This window comes from Triplophysa dalaica, chromosome 14 (assembly GCF_015846415.1).
Source record: "Triplophysa dalaica isolate WHDGS20190420 chromosome 14, ASM1584641v1, whole genome shotgun sequence".
Classification (NCBI taxonomy): Eukaryota; Metazoa; Chordata; class Actinopteri; order Cypriniformes; family Nemacheilidae; genus Triplophysa; species Triplophysa dalaica.
In genome coordinates this window covers 10,525,183-10,548,381 of record NC_079555.1, presented here as the reverse complement: position 1 = coordinate 10,548,381, position 23,199 = coordinate 10,525,183, and the positions used below count along the sequence as shown (strand labels likewise).

At 38.0% G+C, this 23,199-nt stretch overlaps 1 protein-coding gene across 14 annotated transcripts in view; it reads right to left on the bottom strand.

The window, feature by feature from the left end:
- The window catches only part of plekha7a (pleckstrin homology domain containing, family A member 7a), a 56,478-nt gene that overhangs the window by 5,281 nt on the left and 27,998 nt on the right, over window positions 1–23,199 (bottom strand). For 7 of the 14 annotated variants that reach the window (XR_008908817.1, XM_056766070.1, XM_056766063.1 and 4 more), the window contains 17 exons: window positions 18,941–19,055; window positions 16,584–16,688; window positions 16,277–16,349; window positions 14,580–14,680; window positions 9,009–9,184; window positions 7,006–7,449; window positions 5,663–6,173; window positions 4,886–4,969; window positions 4,263–4,370; window positions 3,740–3,793; window positions 2,519–2,587; window positions 2,232–2,312; window positions 1,998–2,147; window positions 1,309–1,410; window positions 1,027–1,135; window positions 732–892; window positions 460–651 (listed from right to left, as the gene is read on the bottom strand). Coding sequence is in view for 13 of the 14 variants with exons in the window: in XM_056766070.1 (XP_056622048.1) it covers window positions 460–651; window positions 732–892; window positions 1,027–1,135; window positions 1,309–1,410; window positions 1,998–2,147; window positions 2,232–2,312; window positions 2,519–2,587; window positions 3,740–3,793; window positions 4,263–4,370; window positions 4,886–4,969; window positions 5,663–6,173; window positions 7,006–7,449; window positions 9,009–9,184; window positions 14,580–14,680; window positions 16,277–16,349; window positions 16,584–16,688; window positions 18,941–19,055 (2,635 nt within the window). In the remaining variant the exon portion in view is untranslated. The other 7 variants (XM_056766064.1, XM_056766065.1, XM_056766068.1 and 4 more) reach the window with 7 other exon arrangements.

Below are 23,199 nucleotides of genomic sequence, written 5' to 3'. Positions count from 1 at the left end.
AACATTTGAGCTAATTTACTTTCAAGCAAACAACTGAAACGAATGAACCAAAATGACAATAGAATAAACTTAAAGAAGTAGTTCAGTTTTAAAGAACCCCTCATTGACTTTCCACAGTAGAAATAAAAAATCAGATGAAAAGTCAATGGGAGCTTATTTTGAAGTGAATTAGTCCGTTAAGTCTCAAAATAAAATCAACAAGCATCTACCAGCAAATCCATCAGAGCAACATTCAGCAAGAAAGATGAATAATTGTAATATTTTTGTTTAAAGGTCCAGTTTATGCAGTTTAGTGGCATCTAGTGGTGAGGTTGCACATTGCAACCAACGGCTCACTCCACCCTTCACCCCTCCCTTTCGAAGCACTACGGAGGCTGACACAGAACTAAGACACGTTCTTTGCCGAAGGAACTTGGCTGTGCAATGAAAACAGATTTGACTTGTGCGTTGTCAAATTACCCTGCAATCTCCGTTCACGTAGCTGTAGTTGCTTTCACGGTCACGTTTCCTCACATCAGACTGACGCTTGAGGCCACGTACTGAAGTGTGTCGGATGACTGACGTTTCTTTAGGAAGGGGAGGGACAACCGGGGGTGTGTCCTCATCATAGAGAAGGGGCAAAGGTGGTCGGGGTGGAGCATAATCATCTTCCTGAAATACAATATTAAGCACTTAAGCAAACTGGTATCCAGTTCAGATTTAATTTGATTCATTTTTTTGAGACCACACACCAGTTTTGGCACTGTATGCTGCAGGGTAAACTCATAGTCCGGGGGCAGTGATAATGGACTGGAGGCAAGACTGCGCTGGGGTGAGCGCACCTCATCTGCTGCTGGGGTAATGCACCGAGAAGGCACTGTCGATTCTGTTATTGAAGGCACAAGTTTTCTCTCTGGACACAAGAATTCAAGTGCACACCGTGTAACAGTATATCAATACAAGTCATCGATGTGAAAGGTCAGATTTTAAAAATATGAAAATGAAACCGGTTCCCCGTGCTGTACTTACAGTGTAACTCAACCTTACCTGGGTTTTTTACAGAGTCTAAAGTGATTTTGAAGGTTTCTTTGGTGGAACTGAGTCCAGAGATCACATCCTCTATTCCCCAGAGCTCCTTTCTCAACTGAGTCTTCTCCTGAGCACACACACAGTCAGTCAGTCTGGAAGTCTTCATAATGCACGTTAGCGAAAGCTTATGGCAAATGTGACTAAATGTAAGCATGCACTGTACACAACATCTATACTGTATACTGTATATATATAAGAAACGAGGAAAATGGTCACAAAGATAAAAAATGAAAGAGAGACCTGAGGTGAAGGACATGTATTCATCTCAGCCTGTAAAACGTTCCTCAGCTGTTCCACTGACTGCTCCATTCTGCTGTACTCCTCCCATGCTCTCTCCATCTCCTGAACAAAACACGCACACATGAAAGCTTTTCTGCACCAGTAAATTATTTACTGTGAGTGTGTTGCATTATAAAGGTTTAAATGTGTATTTTGGTCATGTTTGTCTCGCAAACGTTACACCCTAAACACTTTTGTCTAACATTAGATAGACCCCCAAACTCAGATATTGGTTGAACCGATGTTTCTCAAACAAAAAGCAAGCTTTGATAGAAAGTGTTTGTAATTTTGCAAGAAATAAACATACTTATTTACATCTTACACAGGATAAATGTTAATACTTTAACATTTAAAAGAACATACTGACATTTCTAATGTAGACACTAGCTGCATCTCAATTCAAAGGCTGCTTTCATGTGGACCGCATACATCATCAAGGTTGTCTCATTTCAGTAAAAAAAATTATAAAATTAATATTTGTTCCTTGAATGTAACGGATGCTTTTCTGAAATAAAACCTAAACAAATGAGACCTCCGGAGGACGCAGCCTTCAAATTCAGACACAGCTACTTTAGCACTTGATTTGCTAAATGGTAATAAGAAGCTTTACAGTCTGGGTTAAATAGACCGTACAACTACATTCTACTCACCGTCGCTACTCTAGACATGTCTGCTCGAATGTGGACCAGGTCCTCCTGAAGGAGGCGCTGTTGGTAGGCGATCTTCTCGGAATGAGCTGGCTGGTCCCGGTACTTCTCCATCTGCTGGTGAGACACATCCAGAACAGACTCCAGCTTATCCTAAAAAGACAGAAAACATGACCCTTTATACATTCCAACAAAACCAAAGGAAATGCTGAGTCTATGTAATAACATCCGTCTCACCTTATCTTCCTTCAGTCCGCTGAGTCTGAGCTCAAACTCCTGCAGGATTTTATTCTGTTCACACAGTCGACTCAATGTCACCTGTAATGGGACGCAAAGCTTTATTAGTCGTACTGATATTGACTGTACTTATAACTTAATAAACAAGAGATTCAATTAGTCTTAAAATGTAATTAAAGCTATTTTACTGTAGAAGCTTCTGAAGTGTACAAGTAAATCACTTTAAAATTTCAGCTAAATGGATATTTCTGGGATTATGTAATAATGCTATTCTCCTCCATACTCACATCCACATCACTTTCCGCCACCTTCACCGGTTTAGTCGGCCGTGCTTTCAGACTCTCATTTCCGCTCACCTGTGGGGCGATGCACAGAAAGACCTGCTTGAGTCATTGCTCTATAGACACAAACGCGTCTATTCAACACTACTGAAGCAAGACCAACACTGTACAATGAAGACTGTGAAAGTCACAGCGAGAAGCTTTTTTCTCCATTCAAACGCATACATGTAAAAGCGGAGGCTTCTCTTAAAGCATAATGGTCAAATGGAGTCTCACGATCTATGACAGCAGAAAACACCTGCGGGACATGAACGCAATGTTTCAATTAAAGCCTTCACAGAAAATGCATGGTAAACTCAAAAGAAGCCCAAATTCATAAAATCTCAATTTATATTTGAAATATTTATTTTGCCATAACTACAATGTTTCAATGCTGGACTACAGATACATTACTTCAATCGGTAGCTTTCACAAAACTGGAAGTGGGACATTTCAACGGTAAATTCTACTACTACAACACGAGCGTCATGCCATTTACATTCACTTGAACACATATAGATGACCAAAAACGATAGATATTATAAGACCGGTTAAGATCTTATTTTAAACAAAAGATTTAAAGATATAAAGATCTCTTGAAATATGCTTAGATGATGCCTGTCCCACACATACACACAAGCTAAGATCATCCGGCCAATCCTGATCTGCCAACTCATAAACCCGACCACACACACCCATAGCACAAAGGACAGGGAGGATAGGCGTGCAGGTGCCAGTCTTGTGCCAACATAAAGCTACTGTATGTGCACCATGTTAAGCAATGGAAATGCGGACTCTGGATGCTGACAGTGCTTACGTTCCAGAGCGATCTCAACCCGCCCGCAGAGCAGGTTTGTAACACACTGTGAACCATGAGGATCAAGGGCTCTAAACTTTTCATCTGTGGCAAACGGAGATAGACAAGTATAGTCAAAGGAGGAGCACGCCTTTCACCCTTGATTTCATTATAATTTATGATCAGAATTATCGTCATTGATATCATTCTAGACTACATTGGTCATTATGCCAAAACTTTTAACATACGCAGTATTAATATTTTTGAAATAAAGCAATTTCTTGATTCCTCGCCCCGGGTGAGGTTCCTTTGGTGTGTAAGTGTGTCAATACAAAGGGTTCAGAAAGAATAAGGAGTAAAGAGGAGTAGTGTGAGACAAGGTGCGGTCCCACCTTCAGATCTAAATATTCAAGGTCCTTCTTCAAATGCATGTATGTGTCATCTGCCTGCAAGGAGACGAGAAACATTAGATGACACAACGTTATAAGATAAAATTATAATTGCAACCCAATTTGCACACCTCTAAGCAACAAAATAAGCAAATTGTGGAATTTTGCAAACTTTGCAAAATGCATAATTTCCAACACTTGTCTGTGGAAAATGATCATATTTTAATACAATTTCAAAACCAACTTTAAACGAAGTTTGGGGACCACACTACATGCAAGCACATTTTGCGACTTTTGAGCAACAGAACAGCATACTCATGAATTATGTAAAAAGCCTCGGTTACATTTATAAAAAATACAAGGCGATTGGTAGGACAGCCAGATAAAGCTCCTAGCATGACATGCCATGCTATGATACAAAAAAGCATCATGTAATGAAGCCACATGAGCCACAGAGAGCCAGGCGGGGTCAGTATCAGCAGCAGAGCCCGACTACAGGGGCCAGCTGGACAGGACGAGTCCTGACCTTCTCCCGAGACAACTGCTGGAGGTGGGTCAGCGCATTGTTGCGCACACCCGCCATCATGGCCTGGTGTCTCCTCAACTGGATGAGGAGAAGGGTGAGCTCCTCCGGCTGGAGCACAGGTTTGGTCAGGATAGAGAAAGAGTTACGTGATTATTTGCTCCATTATCAGAAGAGAATCATTCTGATTGGTTAATGTGAACAGATAACCGAAAGAGAACTTCCTGGAACTTCACCAGTTTATAGTGTGTTGTCCTTGTTATGCCAGTCAGAAATATGTTTTACACTTTAAATCTGTATTTTTTATTTTTTAAACATTTTTCAAACAAGATCAATTTACTTGAAAGTAAACTACACAAGACCTGATTTTATGAAATATTTTTTCTAATTGAGTTGATTTTGCCTGTGGAATCCCTACTAGTTTAATTTTCATTTATGCTTGAATTAAAACACAAATAAAAACACTCTTTTTCCCTTTCCCTGCAAAAATACTGATTAAGAAAAAGTCTTTGTAATTGCAACAAGAAAAAGCGGTCAGTTACATTTACATTTACAAAAATTGTATACACTAACCAACAAATGCTATAAAAATGTCTTACTTTGTAATTGTGAAATAAATGTCTTACTGTTTTTCCATGAAGGCTGGGTGCACTGATTGTGTGTGTGATGTAGCCGGACGGTGGAACTGATCGTCTCTCCATTGTTGCCGACTTCAAAATGATAAACAAAAAGAGAAATGGATTTGAACAAGTTTCATAATGTAAAAAAAACATTTCTTGTAGATTGTTTTCCAGTATATTAAAGGCACTGTTAGGGCTGTGATATTGAAAAAATGTGATATGTGATGACTGAATAATGTGCTGAACAGTGTAAAGAAATCCATTAATTTGCCGTTTTCTACTTAAAATCATCCTACATAATAAAAGTCCTACATACAGTATATATTTCATTCTTTAAAAATGTAGCCTTGATTTATTCAATATTGACTGAGTTAGAACATGTCAAAGATTAAAGGTGATGTTTAGAAAGCTTATGTGGCAAATAATGAAACAATTAATCAAATAATTTCGGTTGAAATTCAACGGACACTGGATTGGAATGTCCACAATGCATTTATAAATGCTCATTAAATGAACATTTGGAATGGTTTCTTATTTTTGTCCTCATCTTCATCTTGTAGTGCTATGCACTGTTGCACTATTACTCATATAAAATTGTCCTCTACATTAAGAAATAAAAAAATATATATATCTTTTTTTGCAGCGCTTTACACATTGTTTCACGTCACATGTTTTTGCAATCCAACAAACTTAACTTCTAACACTGGATGTCTAACTGTATGTACCTCCACTTGTTTTTCACCTGCATATTTTTGATGTAATGTTTTGTGGTCGTCTGCTAACCTTATAAGAGCGTGCTCGGTGAGGTAAGTTCCATGGTGGCACTTCCACAGCCGGCCTGTCGTCCAGAGGTTTGACTGTAACACGTCCCGCGGGCGTGTGGGGTCTGCGGGGGGACAGCATCCGGACCCCTGGAGGTCCAGGTGGAGGGATATCCGCCAGGGTGGGGGGCACAGAGACAGAGCGAGAGACGTCTGAATTGAGTCTGGTGGAGGACACGGCGGTGGAATAGTCCGGAGCTGGAGTGTATATGGGGGCTGTGGGGCTGCCGTGGCGAAACTGCTGGCGCTGTTGCCACTCGTAGAGTTGCCAAACTGTGTTTTCATGCGTCACGGGCCGCTGTAAGTGGTTAAGCCGGTCGTGGGAATATTTGTATTCGCTGGGGAACTGCCGGTGGGTTGTGGGGGGGCTGTGCTGTGGGGTTTTGGGTAAAGACTGGTACTTCTCTATTGTGCCGTACTTTGGATGAACGGGAGGTGTCCGGCGTGGGATTGTTCCATCGGTAAAAACACCCCTGGGTTACAAACAACAAGTAAAATTGTAATACTTTTCTAATAATTAATGAATCTAATGTTTTGTAATAATGCCATATTTACTAAATATTCCTTACAACTTTGTTCAGTTTTATTCTTTAATGTAAAGGGAATCAAAATGGTTTTGGAATACAATTTGAGTTTCAAGTTGACTTGGCATGGGTTTTCAAGGGAAAAAAAGAAGAAAGAAAGAATGATACTTAAAAAACCATAAAACTTCATAATTACAGCAGAATGCATAACATCTACACTGATTTCTTTCGCATCCAGAGACAACCTCTACCTCCACAAGAATAGTCTTAGTGCCACTAACCAGGGTCAGTCATCTCATTGAAGTCTTAATAAAGTTCAGGACAAGTAGACGTTTAACTGTACATCTCACAGTAAAATGAAAATGTATGATGCTGCAAATCCATTAAAGTAATCAATATTTACAATCGAAATATTACACAGAAAAGTATGTGCAACAATAACATGCATAATAGTGCTAATGTAATGTCTTAACATAACATTGCCGTGACAATATGGGTCGTTTCTATTTAAATAGCTCTGGTTAAACATTAGTATAAGGGGGTCCTTGCTCCATGCATCTCTCATCTAAGTAGCCCTTGCCCCCAAAAATGGTTGAAGACACTTTGCACTTTGCTTTAAAGTCAAAATGGATATTGTTTATGTTTAAACCACTAGAGGGGGGTGTGTCCTACAACTCCTCAAAGCAACATCTCACTTCTGTGACAACTGTCTCTAGCATTTATAAGTATTGTTTATAGAGCTTGTATGTTATTTGTGTATTAGCGTGTGTTGTTGACTCACCCCCTGCGCTCATCTTTCTGAACTTTGACCCAGTTTTCCACCTTCTCCAGAGTGCAATTCCTCTGTACCTTTACTGGAGATTGAGAAGAAGGTGTGGGCCCTCTCTGATACCCTCCCGTACCGTTCCGTTCCAATGGCGTTCCATTCCTCAGTATGACCGGTGTGGTGGAGACGGCCCTGGACGGAGCACGAGAAGGAATTTGGGATTCCACCTCTCCTACCTTGCTCGCTGGAGATTTAGACCTCAACTGCTCCATCTCTCTTGGGCCAACCTGACTCTCCACCTCTCCCACAAATGTGTCTGGCTTCACCTCAGGCAGCACGTCGCTCTGGATGACCTCAGGTTCAGGGATCACGTAGCTGTTGATGTGATTGGTCTGAGGAACAGCCCTCTGACCGAGTTTGGCAGAAACGTCCGTTTGATCTGTATGATCCAACGCCTCTCTGTGTGGCAAAGGCAGGGCAGGTGCAAAGGTCTGTTATAAGATTTAATTACCATACAGCTAGATAAAAACATGTTTGTTTGATCTACACCATGTCTGTATTTAGAAGACTAATAGTAGACAGATTAAGGGTTGACAAAATAAACCTGTCTCATCAAATATTCACCCAGATGTCATTCAAACATCATTTACAAAACATCAAACATGTCATTTTACAGTTACACTAAGGATAGTGTTAGCTGCCTGAACTAAACAAATATATGTGTATATTCAGACAAACAAATAGCTGAAAATATTCTTCATAGCTAGGGATACATTTTATTCTAAAATATTTTATTCACTACAATAAGAAAATATAGAGGATTTGTTTGCTTGGGTAATCTGAAGGTGTGTTTCACGTGATTTACTAAAAATACCTGCACAAATAACCACACACATTATGTTGGACACATAAAACTTACACTGGTGCCTTACAATGAACAGATTCTTAGAATCACACATCCATAGAGCGAAACATGAATGCCAAGATGTATGCGTTACGGATTCTATCCAAATCAGCTTGTAAATAGTACACAACGATGCCTTGGAAAAGGAGGCCAGCAATACACAAAACACAAGAAAAAAGGCCCGAGTGCCTACATACAGTATTTAAGAGAAATACCTCCGAACAGATTTTTATGTGTAATTTTCTGCCTCAGTTCAAGCTGACACCAGTCTCATTAGTACTGGGCTGCTATGACAACTCAAAAGGCCTGACCTGACATGGGTACCTACATCATATGCAGAGACAGCTAATACACCAATCATATATTTAAAAACTATAATACTAATTTCTTGCTCGAAATGCAATCAAAAGTAACTGTAGGTGAAATAAATAGCCGCCATTCAATTTATTGGAGCGTGATCCTGCTCGACTAGTCACCTTGTTGTTATGGAAACGACAGGTCTTGCTACTTGCTTGTCATTGTTTAGCTGAGAAAAAGGTGAAAGACGCTTTTCCGGAAAAACATTTTCAACTTCAAAAGATGCTCTGAGCAACCGGTGCTAGCGTTTATAAAGACTTTTTTAAAACACAACAATTTCAAATAGTTATGCACATTATTTTGCATTTCTGTAAATAGATCCTCCAAAAATTACACACTGGACCTTTAATAACCAATTTGACAAGCCACCAAGCTGGATTTTTCAATGGCACACAAGTAGATGTTCCTTGTGTATTGATATGTAAGTTTATTCTTTGCTATGTTTAGTATCTGAACATACACTACTATGTCAGGATGTTTAAGCTGACATAAAAGAGACGAGACAGAAAAGCTGATTCACTCCTCAGGACCCATCTGTCTATTCTGTTCTGGCAGAGCAAGATCTGTTAAAATCTGAATCTGTTGAAAAGACTGACAGCAGGACAATCCCTTACAGACTTACGATGTCTCGTGAAACAGACAAGAAAAGTTTGTAACAGCAGTGCAGTGGGACTCAAAATACTGTTGGGTTCACTGACACAAAAACACACACCACAACACTCAAACACTGTGTTGTAAGGGTTGTGATGTCACTGACCTCTTCACTGTCTGTGCTTGCATCAGGGCAGCCTGGTTCATAGCCCTGACCCAGCTGTTCATGTCCTCCTGCGTGTCTGCACTGAAATAGTAGGTCCTCATCCCAGTGTGCTCCGCCTGCGAGCCAATCAAAGAACTGCGTTGGTAAATGTACGAGCGCATCCCTGTGTGTGTCGCCTGCGAGAGAGAAACACATAATTAAACCCAAATGACAAAATAAGCATTGACCACATGAGCTTGAGACTGCAGCAGGATCATCATAGATGTGTAGGAACACAACACAGCAGATTAACCACAGGACACAGAAAAAAGGACAAAATTAATCAAAATGGCAAATGCTGAACAAGCCACAGATGTGGTTTACACTCTATGACAAAAAACACAAACACGGGCAAAATGATACTTATCAGGAAAGCCACAGGAACATGAATCAGCACAAAGCAAGAAAAGGAAGGTCAGAGGTCAGAAGATTAATTACGATGGCACAAACCAAATAGACTAAAGCAAAACAGGTTTGAAAATGGTCACATGGTCACAGACAGTACCACTCCGACAAACACAATTTATGCTGTAACACATTTTATATTGTTTTATTAAAGTCATACTTGACTTGAAGTATTTTTTTTAATTCAGTAATAATTAATAGCACTCTGCAAATGAATAGCTCTAATATAATTAATAAAATATGAATATTTATAATTAATGCCATAATAACTAATAGCACTCCGAGATTTGTGAAAAAGATGTACATACGGTTTAATAAACCTATTTTTGTTGTTTTTCATCCAAAAAAGCTTCATATCTTAAAGTGTTTCTGTTTAACAAGAAGAGAAAGCACAGGCAGGCAGCCGTCCAATGGAAGAGGAATAGTGCTGTTGTAATTATCATTAACTGAACCCCTAATTTCCTCATTAAAAATAGTTTCGAGAAAAGCAATTGCTGATTTTAATTCACTACATGTCCCGAAGAGGCAATTACAGTTCATTTAAGACATCCTATCTTTTTCACTTATTCCTTTTCTGTGTCAATATGAAAACACGTGTGTTTAGATGACAAGCTCATTAAAGGCGAGTTGTGAGGTGTTAAGCGGCCGTCGGTGTTTTAATGGTCCACTGTGTGAAAGCTCTGCTTTAGAGTCGTAATATTTAAGCAGATGGCTGATCGGTTTGAATCAGGCGGGGGGCCTGGAACACTGCTGGTGACTAGATATCTTATCAAAACAACTAAAGTCACACTAAAATAAATAATTCAGCCCAAAATTAAATTGCTGTCTATATTTACTCAAGACAAATTTTAAGGACCGCTTTTGTTGTGTTTATTCTCTATATGTTACATTTAGACTGAAAAAAAAACATTCTGGCACAAAGGGGAGTAAAGAGTAAATTATGACAGACAGTTTACTTTTTGGATAAGCTACAGTATTCAACAGGACATGAATCTGAATATTTAAAGGCGCATTATAGAATATATAGAACATAACGACATAATTTGGCATTATTATAACCAGCACAATTTACCATTTTAAACAAAATCTAATAATAATTATATACTGAATTAAAAAAAGTAACAGTTTATCTCGTATGATAAATGCAATAGTTAAATTGCCCGTGATTTTAGTATAACTCCGATCTTATCAGTATGATCCAAAGGGAAAATCTACTTTATGGGTGTGACACAAAAACACAGCTGTGTATACACAAACACACACGTGAACACAAAGGGGGGAAAATACACAAAGAGCTAACAATAGTGTGTCGCTTGCTTCCTCTTGGGCAGCCTGGACTATTTGAAGATGCTTTTAGATTAACGCGGTCTTTTCTTAACAGCACTCTATTATGTGATTCATGATCCATTATAAGTGTGCAGTGCCTGATGCGCAAGCTTTAATTTAAAACATTACCAACCACAAAACTAAGAGCTTGGACAACAGACAACTGCTGACACGGCTGTGCAATATAAATCATGATCCTATTTACAGGTTGTCTTTTAAAGGGAAAGGTCACCCAAAAATAAAAATGTAATTGTTTACCTACTCTTATGCTATTTCAAACCCATACTGTATAGTAGTTTTCTTTCCATTAAACAACACATGTTAACATAAAAATATGTTAGGCAGTCTGCTCATACAGATTTTCAAATATGATGAAAGTGAAGGGTGATCGGGGGCTATTCAAGCCACCAAAAAATAAAACGATCATATAATGGTCAATTTCTGCAAAAATTCACAGTACAAAGAAAAATTATAAAACAAAAACTGTTAATGTAAATGTTTTAATTTTCATTTTTGGGTGAACTATTTCTTGTCATTTAAAATATGAATGAGTTTCTTTCTTCCGCAGAGCACAGAAGAAGATATTTAATAAATGTTGGTCACCAAAAAACGATTCAGTATTCACTTCTATAGTATACAGACAAACCAATGAAGTCAATGGGGACCAACGATTTTCTGTAATCAACATTCTTCAAAATATCTTCATTTGTGTTCTGCAGAAGAAAGAAGGCATACAGGTTTAAAAGGACAAGAGGGTGAGTATTTGAGGGGTGAACTATCCCTCTTTAATGGGCTGCAAGAAAAAAAACTGGTCCAGTAGCTTCCTTCAAACGGATCTCAGATGCTGCAGACACAGATAAACTTATATCTCAAAAAGAGAAAATATTAGACTAGTCACACATTGCGATAGAGTATAAAATAAACATGCTAGAGGCAGCTGTAGAGAAACTATAGATTTAAAAGTGTACCTATTTATGGGTGACGATGAATTTGTGTCTCAGAGCCTTTCTGGACTGTCAGTCACTCATCACAGGCAGGACGCCCAACAATGGGAACAGAAGAAGGACATTGTTCAGCAAATACAGGACAATGACTGGTCACCTGAACCAAAACCTCTTTTAACGTTTCACTTAATGGGATACTTCAACCAAAAAGGAAAATTCTCTCATCATTTCTTCACCTTCGAGTTGTTCCAAATGTGTATAAATGTATTTGTTCTGATGAACACAGAGAAATATATTTTGAATAAATGCAGATCTCAACACCCATTGACTACCATAGTAGGGAAAAAAAACTTTGATAGTCAAAAGTGCCCCAGAACTATTTGCAGTCCTCCATTCCTCAAAATGTCTTCTTTTGGGTTCAACAGAAAAAAATGATAAAGTAATGTTTCCTACTATGGTGGTCAATGGGTCTGTTTGTTTATAAGCTTTATTCCAAATATCTTTATCTGTGTTCACCAGAACAAAGAAATGTATACACATTTGGAAGTGATTCAATAACCGAATTTTCACTTTTAGGTGAAGTATCCCTTTAAGCACTTGAAAATTGTCAGTGTAATTAAAGAACTGTCAGATAAGAGGGTGACGGAAACAAATAGCAAGAGCAAGAACAGCACAGATCAACACGCCAGACCGTTAAACACACTGCAGCATACCACAAAGCAGAAATGCTCACAATAAGAAGCCAGATTAGAAATATATAGACTGGCATTAGGAAAACCAGCCTGCGTATGCATCCTCCGCAGGGATATCTAGCGGATCACTGGAGAATCAGTAACAGTCTCTGTCTTTTGGCAGCATCTCCCAACAAGCATTTGGAGTGAGTTCACTTGTCGCCGAGCAGAATTTATTGCGGTAAGCCTTCTCTTTGATAAGGGATTACTACTGATTACAGAGTCTTGGCTGCCCATCCTAGTCATTTGGACACCAAAAAATCGACTTAATATCTATCAAGATTCCAAAGTAAACATCCTTTCATTTGCAAAAAAGCTAATGTAAACTGTGTGAAACCCCACGTTGAAAAGAATACTGGGGAGTAAATATATGGCTTTAAGTCCTTTCCGAATAGCTTTGAAGCCAATTTTATCAAATATTTCCATTTAAAATATACATTCCCTTCTTTTTAAATGGATTAAAAACATTGATGACTCATCTTGCACTACCCAGAATTTAGACCAATCAAATACTGTGTCCTTCCTGTAACAGCACCTGCAAATCCTGATCAGGGAATAAGTCAAAATAAAACTTCACAAGTCATGCAATTTCATGAATGAGTCTCAAACATCTTTTTGGAACATGATCTCCTTCCGCTCCCACACTCTTTAACTGTGAGAACAGGGGCAGAAAGTAGAAAAGCACAGAGAGATACAGACTGCTTATGTAATCTTGCTGCCCTCAGGCTCTGTATAGACTCACTATGTGTCATGAACTCCGTGAGGTGAACGATGAAGCACACAACAAGCTGCGGGGGCTAACCACACAAACTATCGCTTAGGTCTTTAGCTACAAAAACATTTGAACACACAGTATATACACATCAATTTCCAACAGAGTTATATACAGCCACGGAAAAAATTAAGAGACCATATTAGAGACTAAAATGTACTATTTAGAGGTATGTTTTTAGGTAAAATGATAATTTACCAACAATATTTCTCCCAAATTTCAAAGAAAAATATTGTTTCTATTTGCATTTATTTGCAAAAAATGAAAACTGGAGAAACAGGTCAAAATAACAGAAAAGATGCTCTGTTTTTTTCAGACCTCAAATAATGCAAAGAAAAAAAGTTGATATTTGCTTTTAAGCAATACAACAGTAATATTTGTACATGTATTTAGGATGTATGTTTTTCATGTAATACATTTTTTTATCACACCTTTCTTGTGTCTTGTCATGCTTTCAGTCTTTCACATTGTTGTTGGATAGCTTTATGTCACTCCTGAGGTTTGATTTTGTTGAAATTCAACAGACACTGGACTGGAATGGCCACACTACATCTAGAAATGTTCCGAACGGTCTCTTCATATTTTCCGTGTCTGTATATAATTGTATAACTTCAGACCTTTATAGTAAAAATGAATAAAAAAATATGAAAATACTGATAGTTGGTTAGTAAAAGTATTAAATGGTCGATCTGGCCTTCCTTCAGCATAAGGCGCACACAGAGCTGAAGCCATGCAAGACAATGAAACATGAATATTTATAACTGACTAAAAGTAATAAGAGACTTAATGAAGGTTAAAGAAGAAAACAACAAAACAAACAGCAAGATTGACACGGCAGAAAGATATGAAACAGATTGAAAAACTGCAAGGAAAACTAGATAAATGCGGAGTTTAGTTTAAAAAGTGAGCTGCCCAAACATTTGTCCTTTAAAGAATTTTTCAGGATTATATTCAACACGGTCTTTATTGATTTTTACATTTGATACAATCTACTGTACGCTGTTAACTGTAAACATTCTGACTCATTGGTTTAAATGTGTTGACAGTTTTGCACTTTGCAGTACAAGTCTATGGGACAAGTGTAGAACAGCACACAAAAGAAAAACTGTCAATAGAGCTTAACCTGCATTTAGCTCAGAAAATTCCTTTAACACATAATAATGAGAAGAAAGAAGATTACATAACATTGACAAAGAGATTTGTAATTCTGCCGTCAAGATCTTTAAAAACCTTTTGATGTGAAGTGTGTGCTGAAATTCTTCAAAATAGTAATGTAGTTACATGATTAACATGAGGTCTGTAACTGTTTCTATTGTTCTTCCAAATGTGAACTGGTGGCATACTGAGGTCTTACCTTAAAGGCATATTTGCGGCTGATGTGATCTTCAGTTCCCACAGGAGAGATGGTATAACTGGGTAGAGGGATGCTCCCCAACACTGACTCTTCACGACTGTCTGTAAAGTAAGAAGACAACACTCTGAGTTGTTCACTTTAGTTTCAACGTTTGGCTTGCAATTCTCTCTTTGTCTTTCTTCCTTCCTGAAGCCCGGTCTGACCCGTCTTTCTCACATCACTATACTAACACCCACACAATCCACTCACTCGAGTTCAGCCGTGACCGTTTCTTTCCAGTGGACGCTGCGGCGTGTGACATGAAAGTGTTTATGTGCGGGTCCGTCTCAAATACAGATTGTGTTGTGAGTTGATAAGTGATAAGGTTGGCTGGATTAGGATTTAAAAATACTTGAAGGACGTTTGAAGGAGAGATTCCAGAGCGAGACCGGTCGCTCTTTAATGTGAGCGTGCGGAGGGGTGGGAGGGGCGTCTGAGGCAGACTTGCCTTAGAATGAGGATAGATTACATCCCATAATAACCACATGGAAGAACAAGCCGAACACATAAATGCATTCATGACATGGTAAAAAAGAGAGAGAAATTAACATCTATACGACAAAAATATTGATGCTTGCAATGAAATCCTGCATCCACAAAAAAGACGAAGAAATGTAAGATAATAAAACATGTATAAAACATAATAAAACAAATATTCATAACTTCTCAGAGTTAAAGCAATCGTTACATTAAAATATATATATTTTTTCAATAAATACAAACATACAAACTATGAGCCGTCATTGTCGAGGGCTGTGTAATGTTTCTTCAAAAAGGGCATTTTTGTGTTTGTCTTTATTTGAAAATGTTTTTTATTTCATTTTATAAATAATTCATCTTAAGCGGTTTCTTTTTTCTAGCGCAAACAAGGTTCAAGATGACATGTTGATTTCATCTGGGTTCCCAGAGAAGGGTGTGATCAAAGAAACACTGCATATTCAGAGCAACCCAAAAACATCACATTCATTACCCAGAGTTAACTGCTTTAAGACTTTCCTAAATGTGTCATTGTGAGGTGAACCCCCAGCCGATAGACGGTTTTAAAGCAATAACATAAACAACGTCACTGCGCATGCACGCTTTTGTGGCCCAAACTTATATTAGCTAGCAATTTACAAGAATGTCTAGCCAGTATTATTTTGGGTTACCAGTAGAAGAACCATTATTTCGCTAAACGCAAGTGCTACAAAGTTACACGACCCATTCAACACATCGTTTATTTAATACAATTATTATACATTAAAATAATAATATAATATAACAATAATAATGTATTTAACATTTTTTCAATATAATTTAATATAAATTAAAATATAAATTATTTTATTATTTCCCACTAGCCAGACTGATCAACAGACCGGAAGTTAACATTGGGCCAGGCGCGTGCATCTATATTAACATAAAACTGTGTCAAGTGAGCTGCACTCTCTGCACTTCCAATGGAAGTCGCTGTAATGCGTCACCGCTTAGTAAATTAAACGCATCAGCTCTCATTGTAGTTTCATGATTTTCAGCGATATCTTTTTATCACTCCTGTCACTAAATTTGCTTAATCTCTTCTCATCACTGTCAGTGTAAACACAAGAGATATGTTGTGTTGACAAGGAAACATCTGGGTACATTTTCGATTCTGTTTGATGTTCAGTACAGAAACTCACCTTTGTAGTAGAAGAGGCAAAAATCTGCCAGAACGAACCATTTCCTCTTCCACAGTCGCATCCCAGAGCTGTCCTAAAAGTACAAAGCAACACACACTCTGGTGGTTAAACACACACAGCCGAAGTCAAACACAGTACTTCAAACAGACAGCGCACATCACCTTTTCCTGATGCTCTAGTTTCACTTCCAGATCAATCTTTTATCAAGTTTTTTTGTGTAAATCCATCACCTGGGTTTGCATGACGCTGTGTGTATATGTGCATTATAGTGGTTTCCTCATGTTACTGTACGTTTTAATTCTCTCACCTGTTTGTAGAGCCATCCTCTTACAACAACAGGAACGCTGGGATTCCTCTTTATGGAATGGTCCCGTTTGCCAAAGCTATGGACCTTTCCACTGGACCTGGAACCCTGTCAAACACGAGCATGCAGAAATTGAGCAGGAGAAATTGAGAGCTCATTCATCATCCATTAGCTCGCACCATCTGCCAGAGGTGCACAGCTGATCTGAGACACCATCCGATGGCATTCACCGGGCACAGCGGCGTAAGCCTTCATGCTGCCTGTAATTCACACATGCCACTGTGTTAATACTCCTCATACATCACCACCGCACGCCATGGCTGCCAATGACAAGAGCTGCAAGTGTTCATACAGCCCAAATCCAGGCAGGAGACTACATGGGCAGTGTTCCCACTGATGCCTTTCTTTGCGACTTTTCAATCAAACCACTTACTGTCAGCTGTGAATTCTAAATTTTCTTTCACAAATGCACTTGCGGCTTTGAAAAAGATTGTGGCAGTAGGCCTACTGTTTTTAATGAGATAATGTATGTAAATATATATATATATATATATACATATCCAAGGCCTCTGTTATTACATAACTGATAGTGTTAGATAAGCTATCATAATACATTAAAGTCCCATTGAAATTAAAAAAGACAATTCTTATTTTTTCCAGAAATATTGCAGTGTTTATAGAAAGTAGCTCATCAATGTGGGTCATTTTCTTTTTAAAATTCATGTACCCTCATAATCTCTCGAAACTGAAATTGCACTAAAGCCCGACTATCCAGCCCAAATGACGTAAATTAGAGCACATGTTAACTCCTCCCCTTCAATTGTCAGTCTGCTGCCAGTTTCATTTCATAATGCAATGGCTCTTTTTACACATCCAATCAATTTGCAGAGAAAAATGCAAGCCACGCCCACAAAATATATCCTTGGAAATTCCTTTTTACTCGGAAATGTGTCCGAATACGGAAGTAAAAACGATCGTAACTTCCAGTTCACAGGGACTTTAAATTAATGTATAGCAAAGGGCCTAGATTTTTTATCAATGTTAATAATTGTCAGATATCTGTATGGCATATACAGTAGCACATGATGCTTCTGAGTGTAATTGAAACACTACATGGAATACCAAAATCCAACAGAAAAATTCTTAAATGGCTCAAATCCTTTCTGGTGGGTAGTTTGGTGACACCTTAAGATTGTATTTCTATCCAGTATTAAATACATTAGCTAACATGAATTAACAATGAGTAAATCGTTTTTCAGCATTTATTCATCTTTGTCAATGTTAGTTTTGCTAACAAAATTGTTAATGTTAGTTCATCTTGCATTAACTAATGTAAACAGTTACAACTTTTAATTTTAAAAACATATTAGTAAATGCTGTAATGAACTTAGATGAAGAAACGCTGTAGAAGATTCAATGTTAGTTTATGTTAGCTAATGCATGTGATGTTAAGTATATCAGTGGTTTGGTGCTGAAAAAAGTACTTCCATACAAATAAGAGCATATGCAACATAAGTAAATAATGAAATATAGAAAAGTCATTTGGGGTACACCGTTCCTTTAAATATTACAAAAAAAAATCATTCAGCTCTTGTGCATCACATCCCAAGCGATACATCCTCAGACAGCATACACACACCGACTGCACCCAATCACTCACAAAACAATTCATCTGCCTTCTGTGACTGTTCGCTCTTGGGCTCTGCTCACTCTCTGTTTATGTCACCAGCACAGGGGGATTGACGCCTCAGCCCACAAGAATAAACACTCTAATTACCAGAACAAATGTTAACCAAGCATGAGAAACGTTCTGCCACAGAAGTCTTGTCAAGCTAACCCGCCTGTCGCCTTCTGTATACATCCTCTGTTTATTCTCCTGATATTGACTGCACATATTAAACATCCAATTGAAACAGATTGTGTGTCATATGTAATAACACTAGGAGCTATTTCATGCTTTAACATAATTATTATTAAATAATAATGACGCATAATAAGATCCAGATCAGAAGTTGTGGTTGTTCCTAAAAATACAAGCACTGGTGAAATCTCTGAAGAAGAAGAGGAACAGGTGACAGAGATCAGATGAACCTGCATTTCTATGTGTGGCACGGATCAAAAATAAGTGAGATAGTAGAGTAGTGTAAAGCTTAAGATGTTACTTGAGCTAGACTAAAAATGTCCCACTAACCTCAATATGTATTACTACGAAAGAAAATCTTGCCAGCCAAACATCATTAAGTATACAGATAAAATAATGCTCTGAATTAAGGCTAAATGGTAAAGACAAGATGCTAAACATATTATAATAAAAAAACAAATTTCTCTGATCTCACAACAGAATGTTTATATCCACTGACCTTTGACCCCGAATTGGTGTCCACAGTGGATGAGGTGACAGTGGTGGAGGCCTCACTGATGGTGCTGGAGGGCCGCGCGTCCGTCTGCGGTTGCTTCACCATGTGTCTGCCCGTCCTACAGAGAAGACATGTGATAAGTCCTGGTTATGTCTGTTTGACAGAGTATCTGTCCTGAGAAAGGACCTGATGCTGTCCTTTGTCTTCCAGCAAATAAATGATCACATGACTAAAACATTTCAAGTATGTAACCAAAGAACTGGGCCATAACCATCATAGACAATACGTTGGAAAAACCCGTATTTGCATTTACAGTTGGTTCAGTCACTAAATTATCCATATACTGTTACTTCAAGAAAAGCGAGTTCAGATTATTTAGTAGCTCTTTACCCAAAGTTTCAAATCAAGTCAAGTCTACTTGTACTAACGCTAGAGTATGATGCCAAAGGCTAAACCATGACATTTGAAAAAATGCAATCTAGCTGTCAAACAAAAAACGTTTACTAACCAAGTGAGTGATTAACATAAATAAAACATTATAAATATAGTTTACTCAAGAAAGCTTAGCATACGAAAACAGATCAATAATTCACTGAATGTGATGACACAATAATCACATATTTTCATGAGCAAACAAAATAGTGGATTGCAGTGGTGGCACCCACATGAACACTGTACATGTTCCTTTAAATACTATTGAAGTTAATAACGTGTATATTAATGTGCAGCATATATAACTTTAGAAACGCTACCTAAAATCGAAAGTACGTCAAACCAACTTTGTGCCAGTGTACAAATACTGAATTAGTAAATCTGTACTTGGCAAAACTAAATAAGACTTTGAATATAGTACAACACATGCCTTCTTGTTCTTTTGCTTCGCGTTTTTGCCGTTTTTTCCCCGATATAGCTCAGTTTTATAGCCACGGTCAGATATATGTAGACGTAGCTACATCACCACATCGCCTGCCGTGCATTGCATGATGTCCGAGTCGAGTAAGTAAATAAATAAATTGAGTATTAAAATGGAATTTTCCAAATAATTCCTGTAAAGTTGAACCCACAAGTCAAAAAACTATCGTATCGTGTTTTGGATTCGGTACTCAAGGGGCAGTGCAGTGGCCCTACGGAGTAGACCTTCGTAGTCTGCGTATAGGGAGGATCCCCTCTGACTGTATGCATGGTGACATCCATGTCAGACAACTTCTTTCAGCGTTTCTTGTAGTAGTCTGACAAAAAGTCATCCTACGAAAAATGTACAGTACTGTACCTTAACGTCCACAGTATTTGTTAGTTTTGTTACTACAATTAAAAGTTAATATCGTCATCTTATTTTTTTTTAAATGTCATGAGAGAATGTAACAGCTTTTAGACTTTCTACACAAAGTTGTCTAATATATAGTAATTAGGACTGTTGATAGGTTGGCAGTGTGTTTTATAGGGTTGTTAATGTAAAGGCTACAGACAGTGCTATCCGTCATCAGATTATCTAGCATTGTAAAAACACCATGTGTTCCGTCACTAATTCACAGTGGTGATGCAAGTTAGGTATTTCTAATCTCAAATGCTCACTTCACACAGCTTTTAGTAAATTGCTATTCCTGTGTTGTGTCAAGTACAATTGCCTATAATTAGACCGAAAATCTTTCAGTCAAGTGTTTACTGGCACATTAAATCCCTCAAGCGGTCAACTCATCTGCTGAAAGCATACTTCATATATTTTGACCAAGGCTGTTTTCATATTCTCAATATTACGCAATAGGTCAAGTCAGGCATCTTTAGGTGTTCATCCAACTATGTAAAAGCATACGGTCTTGACTGATCTGAAATGATAAAAGCCATCGCCCGGCTCCATCTTCAATGCCTACAGCTGCTTCAAGTGAACTAGCGCTGCTTTTATATTTATATTGGAATACATTAAATATTCCCTATGCGAGTGGTGTGTCCCAGTTGTCAAAACTAAAAAACATAAATTTCCAGCAAACTAGGGCAGAAGTTTGGCTTCTTCAGTTAATAAAAACTACAGTGAACTTGTCTTTCCGAGCTTCATTATTAAAATCATCAGATCTGTTCTTTTTCTTCCATTTCCTTTAATGTGAAAAGACTGACAACTACAAACTATTTATTGAGCTTCTACCAACAAACCATCTCACAATTACTGCTGGCATTCATACAGAGGAAACCGTCTTCAAGGAATGCAACCTTCGCTGATCACAATCTACAGCCTACACGACGAGTTTAGCTTATGCACAATTGGCTGTCATTGCACCGTGACCTTGCATATTTGAAGTACATCATATAACAAGAGAGACAACATTTCCTCTTCTGGTGTAACAAAGTTGTCATCTTTCCTGCGTCTTAAACCTGTAAATCCTTAAAAGACACACTTCATAAAAATGTGACTATAGCCCAAACTGCTACCATAAAACATTTATGACATAGGATTGTTCAAAGTTTCAGCAGATTTATCTTATGTAAGAGTCAGCAGGGAGATAGCAGAGGAAACCTCACAGCAAGACTCCAACACTTGGGCTATTGAAACAGATGGTTAGACGTACAAAAAGCCAACATACGACGGAAACTGAGAAGCATTCAGTGTATTCAGGACAGAAAGCTATAGTATTAGCAAGCTATGCATATCATTACTGCCATGAAGAATATGTAGGCAGCGAGTGCTGAAACCTCTTCTGCACCTCTCATTCAATGACTCTTGGTGAAGGTGTGGAAAAACATCAGCGCTGACACCAAAGATCAGTGTTTCTAATAGCATTGCTTTTAAAGTTTGCAAAGTGTTTAAGGTGAGGTATAAAAACACTGATGATCAAAGCTAGCTATAGGTATGAAACCTTTATGCCATATGGGTAGTTTTGCACTAAACATTCTAGTGTAAAAAGACATGACAAACATCTTGTCAGACTTGACGTCATGTCCAGTGTGTAATTTTTTGGAGGATCTATTGACAAAAATGCTATATAATTTGCATAAACAAGTTTTCAGAGGTGTATAAAGACCTAACAACATTCATTCTTTAAGTAATGTCAATTAATGTTATATGCCAAAGTTTTACAAAAGCGTCCCCAAATACTGTAATGAAGTCCTTTTGGTTTGAGACATGCCAATTCTGAGCACCATTTTCACCCATAAATGGTACAAGAAATGGCAGTAAAGGTCCCTCGTAATATAAAAAACAAATACAAACAATTCTGGAAACTATGCAGAAGTGATAAACAATTTAGAAAAAAAAAAATTACTTTCCCTTCATAGGTTTTATCCGTTTGAGTTAATGTTTACATTTTACAGCCTTGAACATTCCTTTAATGTTTTGGTGCTTAATCTGTTATTCACTGTTCCCTTAAAAAAATGTGTACATTAAAAAAATCTGGTAATAAGCCAAACAGTTTGAGGTATTGATCCTGTCTGTATCAAAAACGCTGCACGATGACTTGTTGTGCTGCAAAAATGTATGCGTTTATAGAGTCTGCAAAAACCAGCCAATTAAAAAATGTGTCTAAATGGTTTGCACATGAATAAAGATGAGCGACATTTCTAAAAGAACCCGCTATGATCATTGCCTCTACATAAGATCCACACTGCTGTACAATATTCAAAGACTACAGAGCACATTTTAGCTCTTTCCTGCAGATACCAGAGCTGCTGATACATTAAGAGCCAGTGACACATCACCAGCGTTTCTCATACAGCCTCATTCACCCACACAGCTGTTAATGAGATGTATCCATTAGGATCTGGACTCCCGCTCGCCGGCAGACACTAATAGGGACCCACGCTTTGTGATATACGTGTTAATACGAGCGGTATTCAGATGGATCAAAGATTGATGCATCTGCTGAAATGCTGTTTTAATGTCAGAGGGACAGCATGAACAAATCTGTTTAGGTGCATACAAAGCGAGCAAAAATGTGGGGCTGAAGAAGTGTGTAACACTATTGTTATTAATGATAAATACTTACAGATGTGGTGTGTGTACCTAGCGTGGCTGCAACATTTGCTGAGTCTTGTACTCATCTTGCACGACACATTTTTTCAGAGTGTTACAAATCATGTGCTATGTTTGTAAAAACAGACAGCTGTAATATAAGTTAGTACTTGACATGACCTAGAGGGGATCTGTTAAAAGAGTGAGACTACTGACAAATGCCAGTGGAGACATATGATACTCAAGTCAGCTGGGCCGTTCATATAGATCAGTTGATGTCAGCAGCATCAAACTACTGAACTGTACATTAAATCAGAGATCTTAA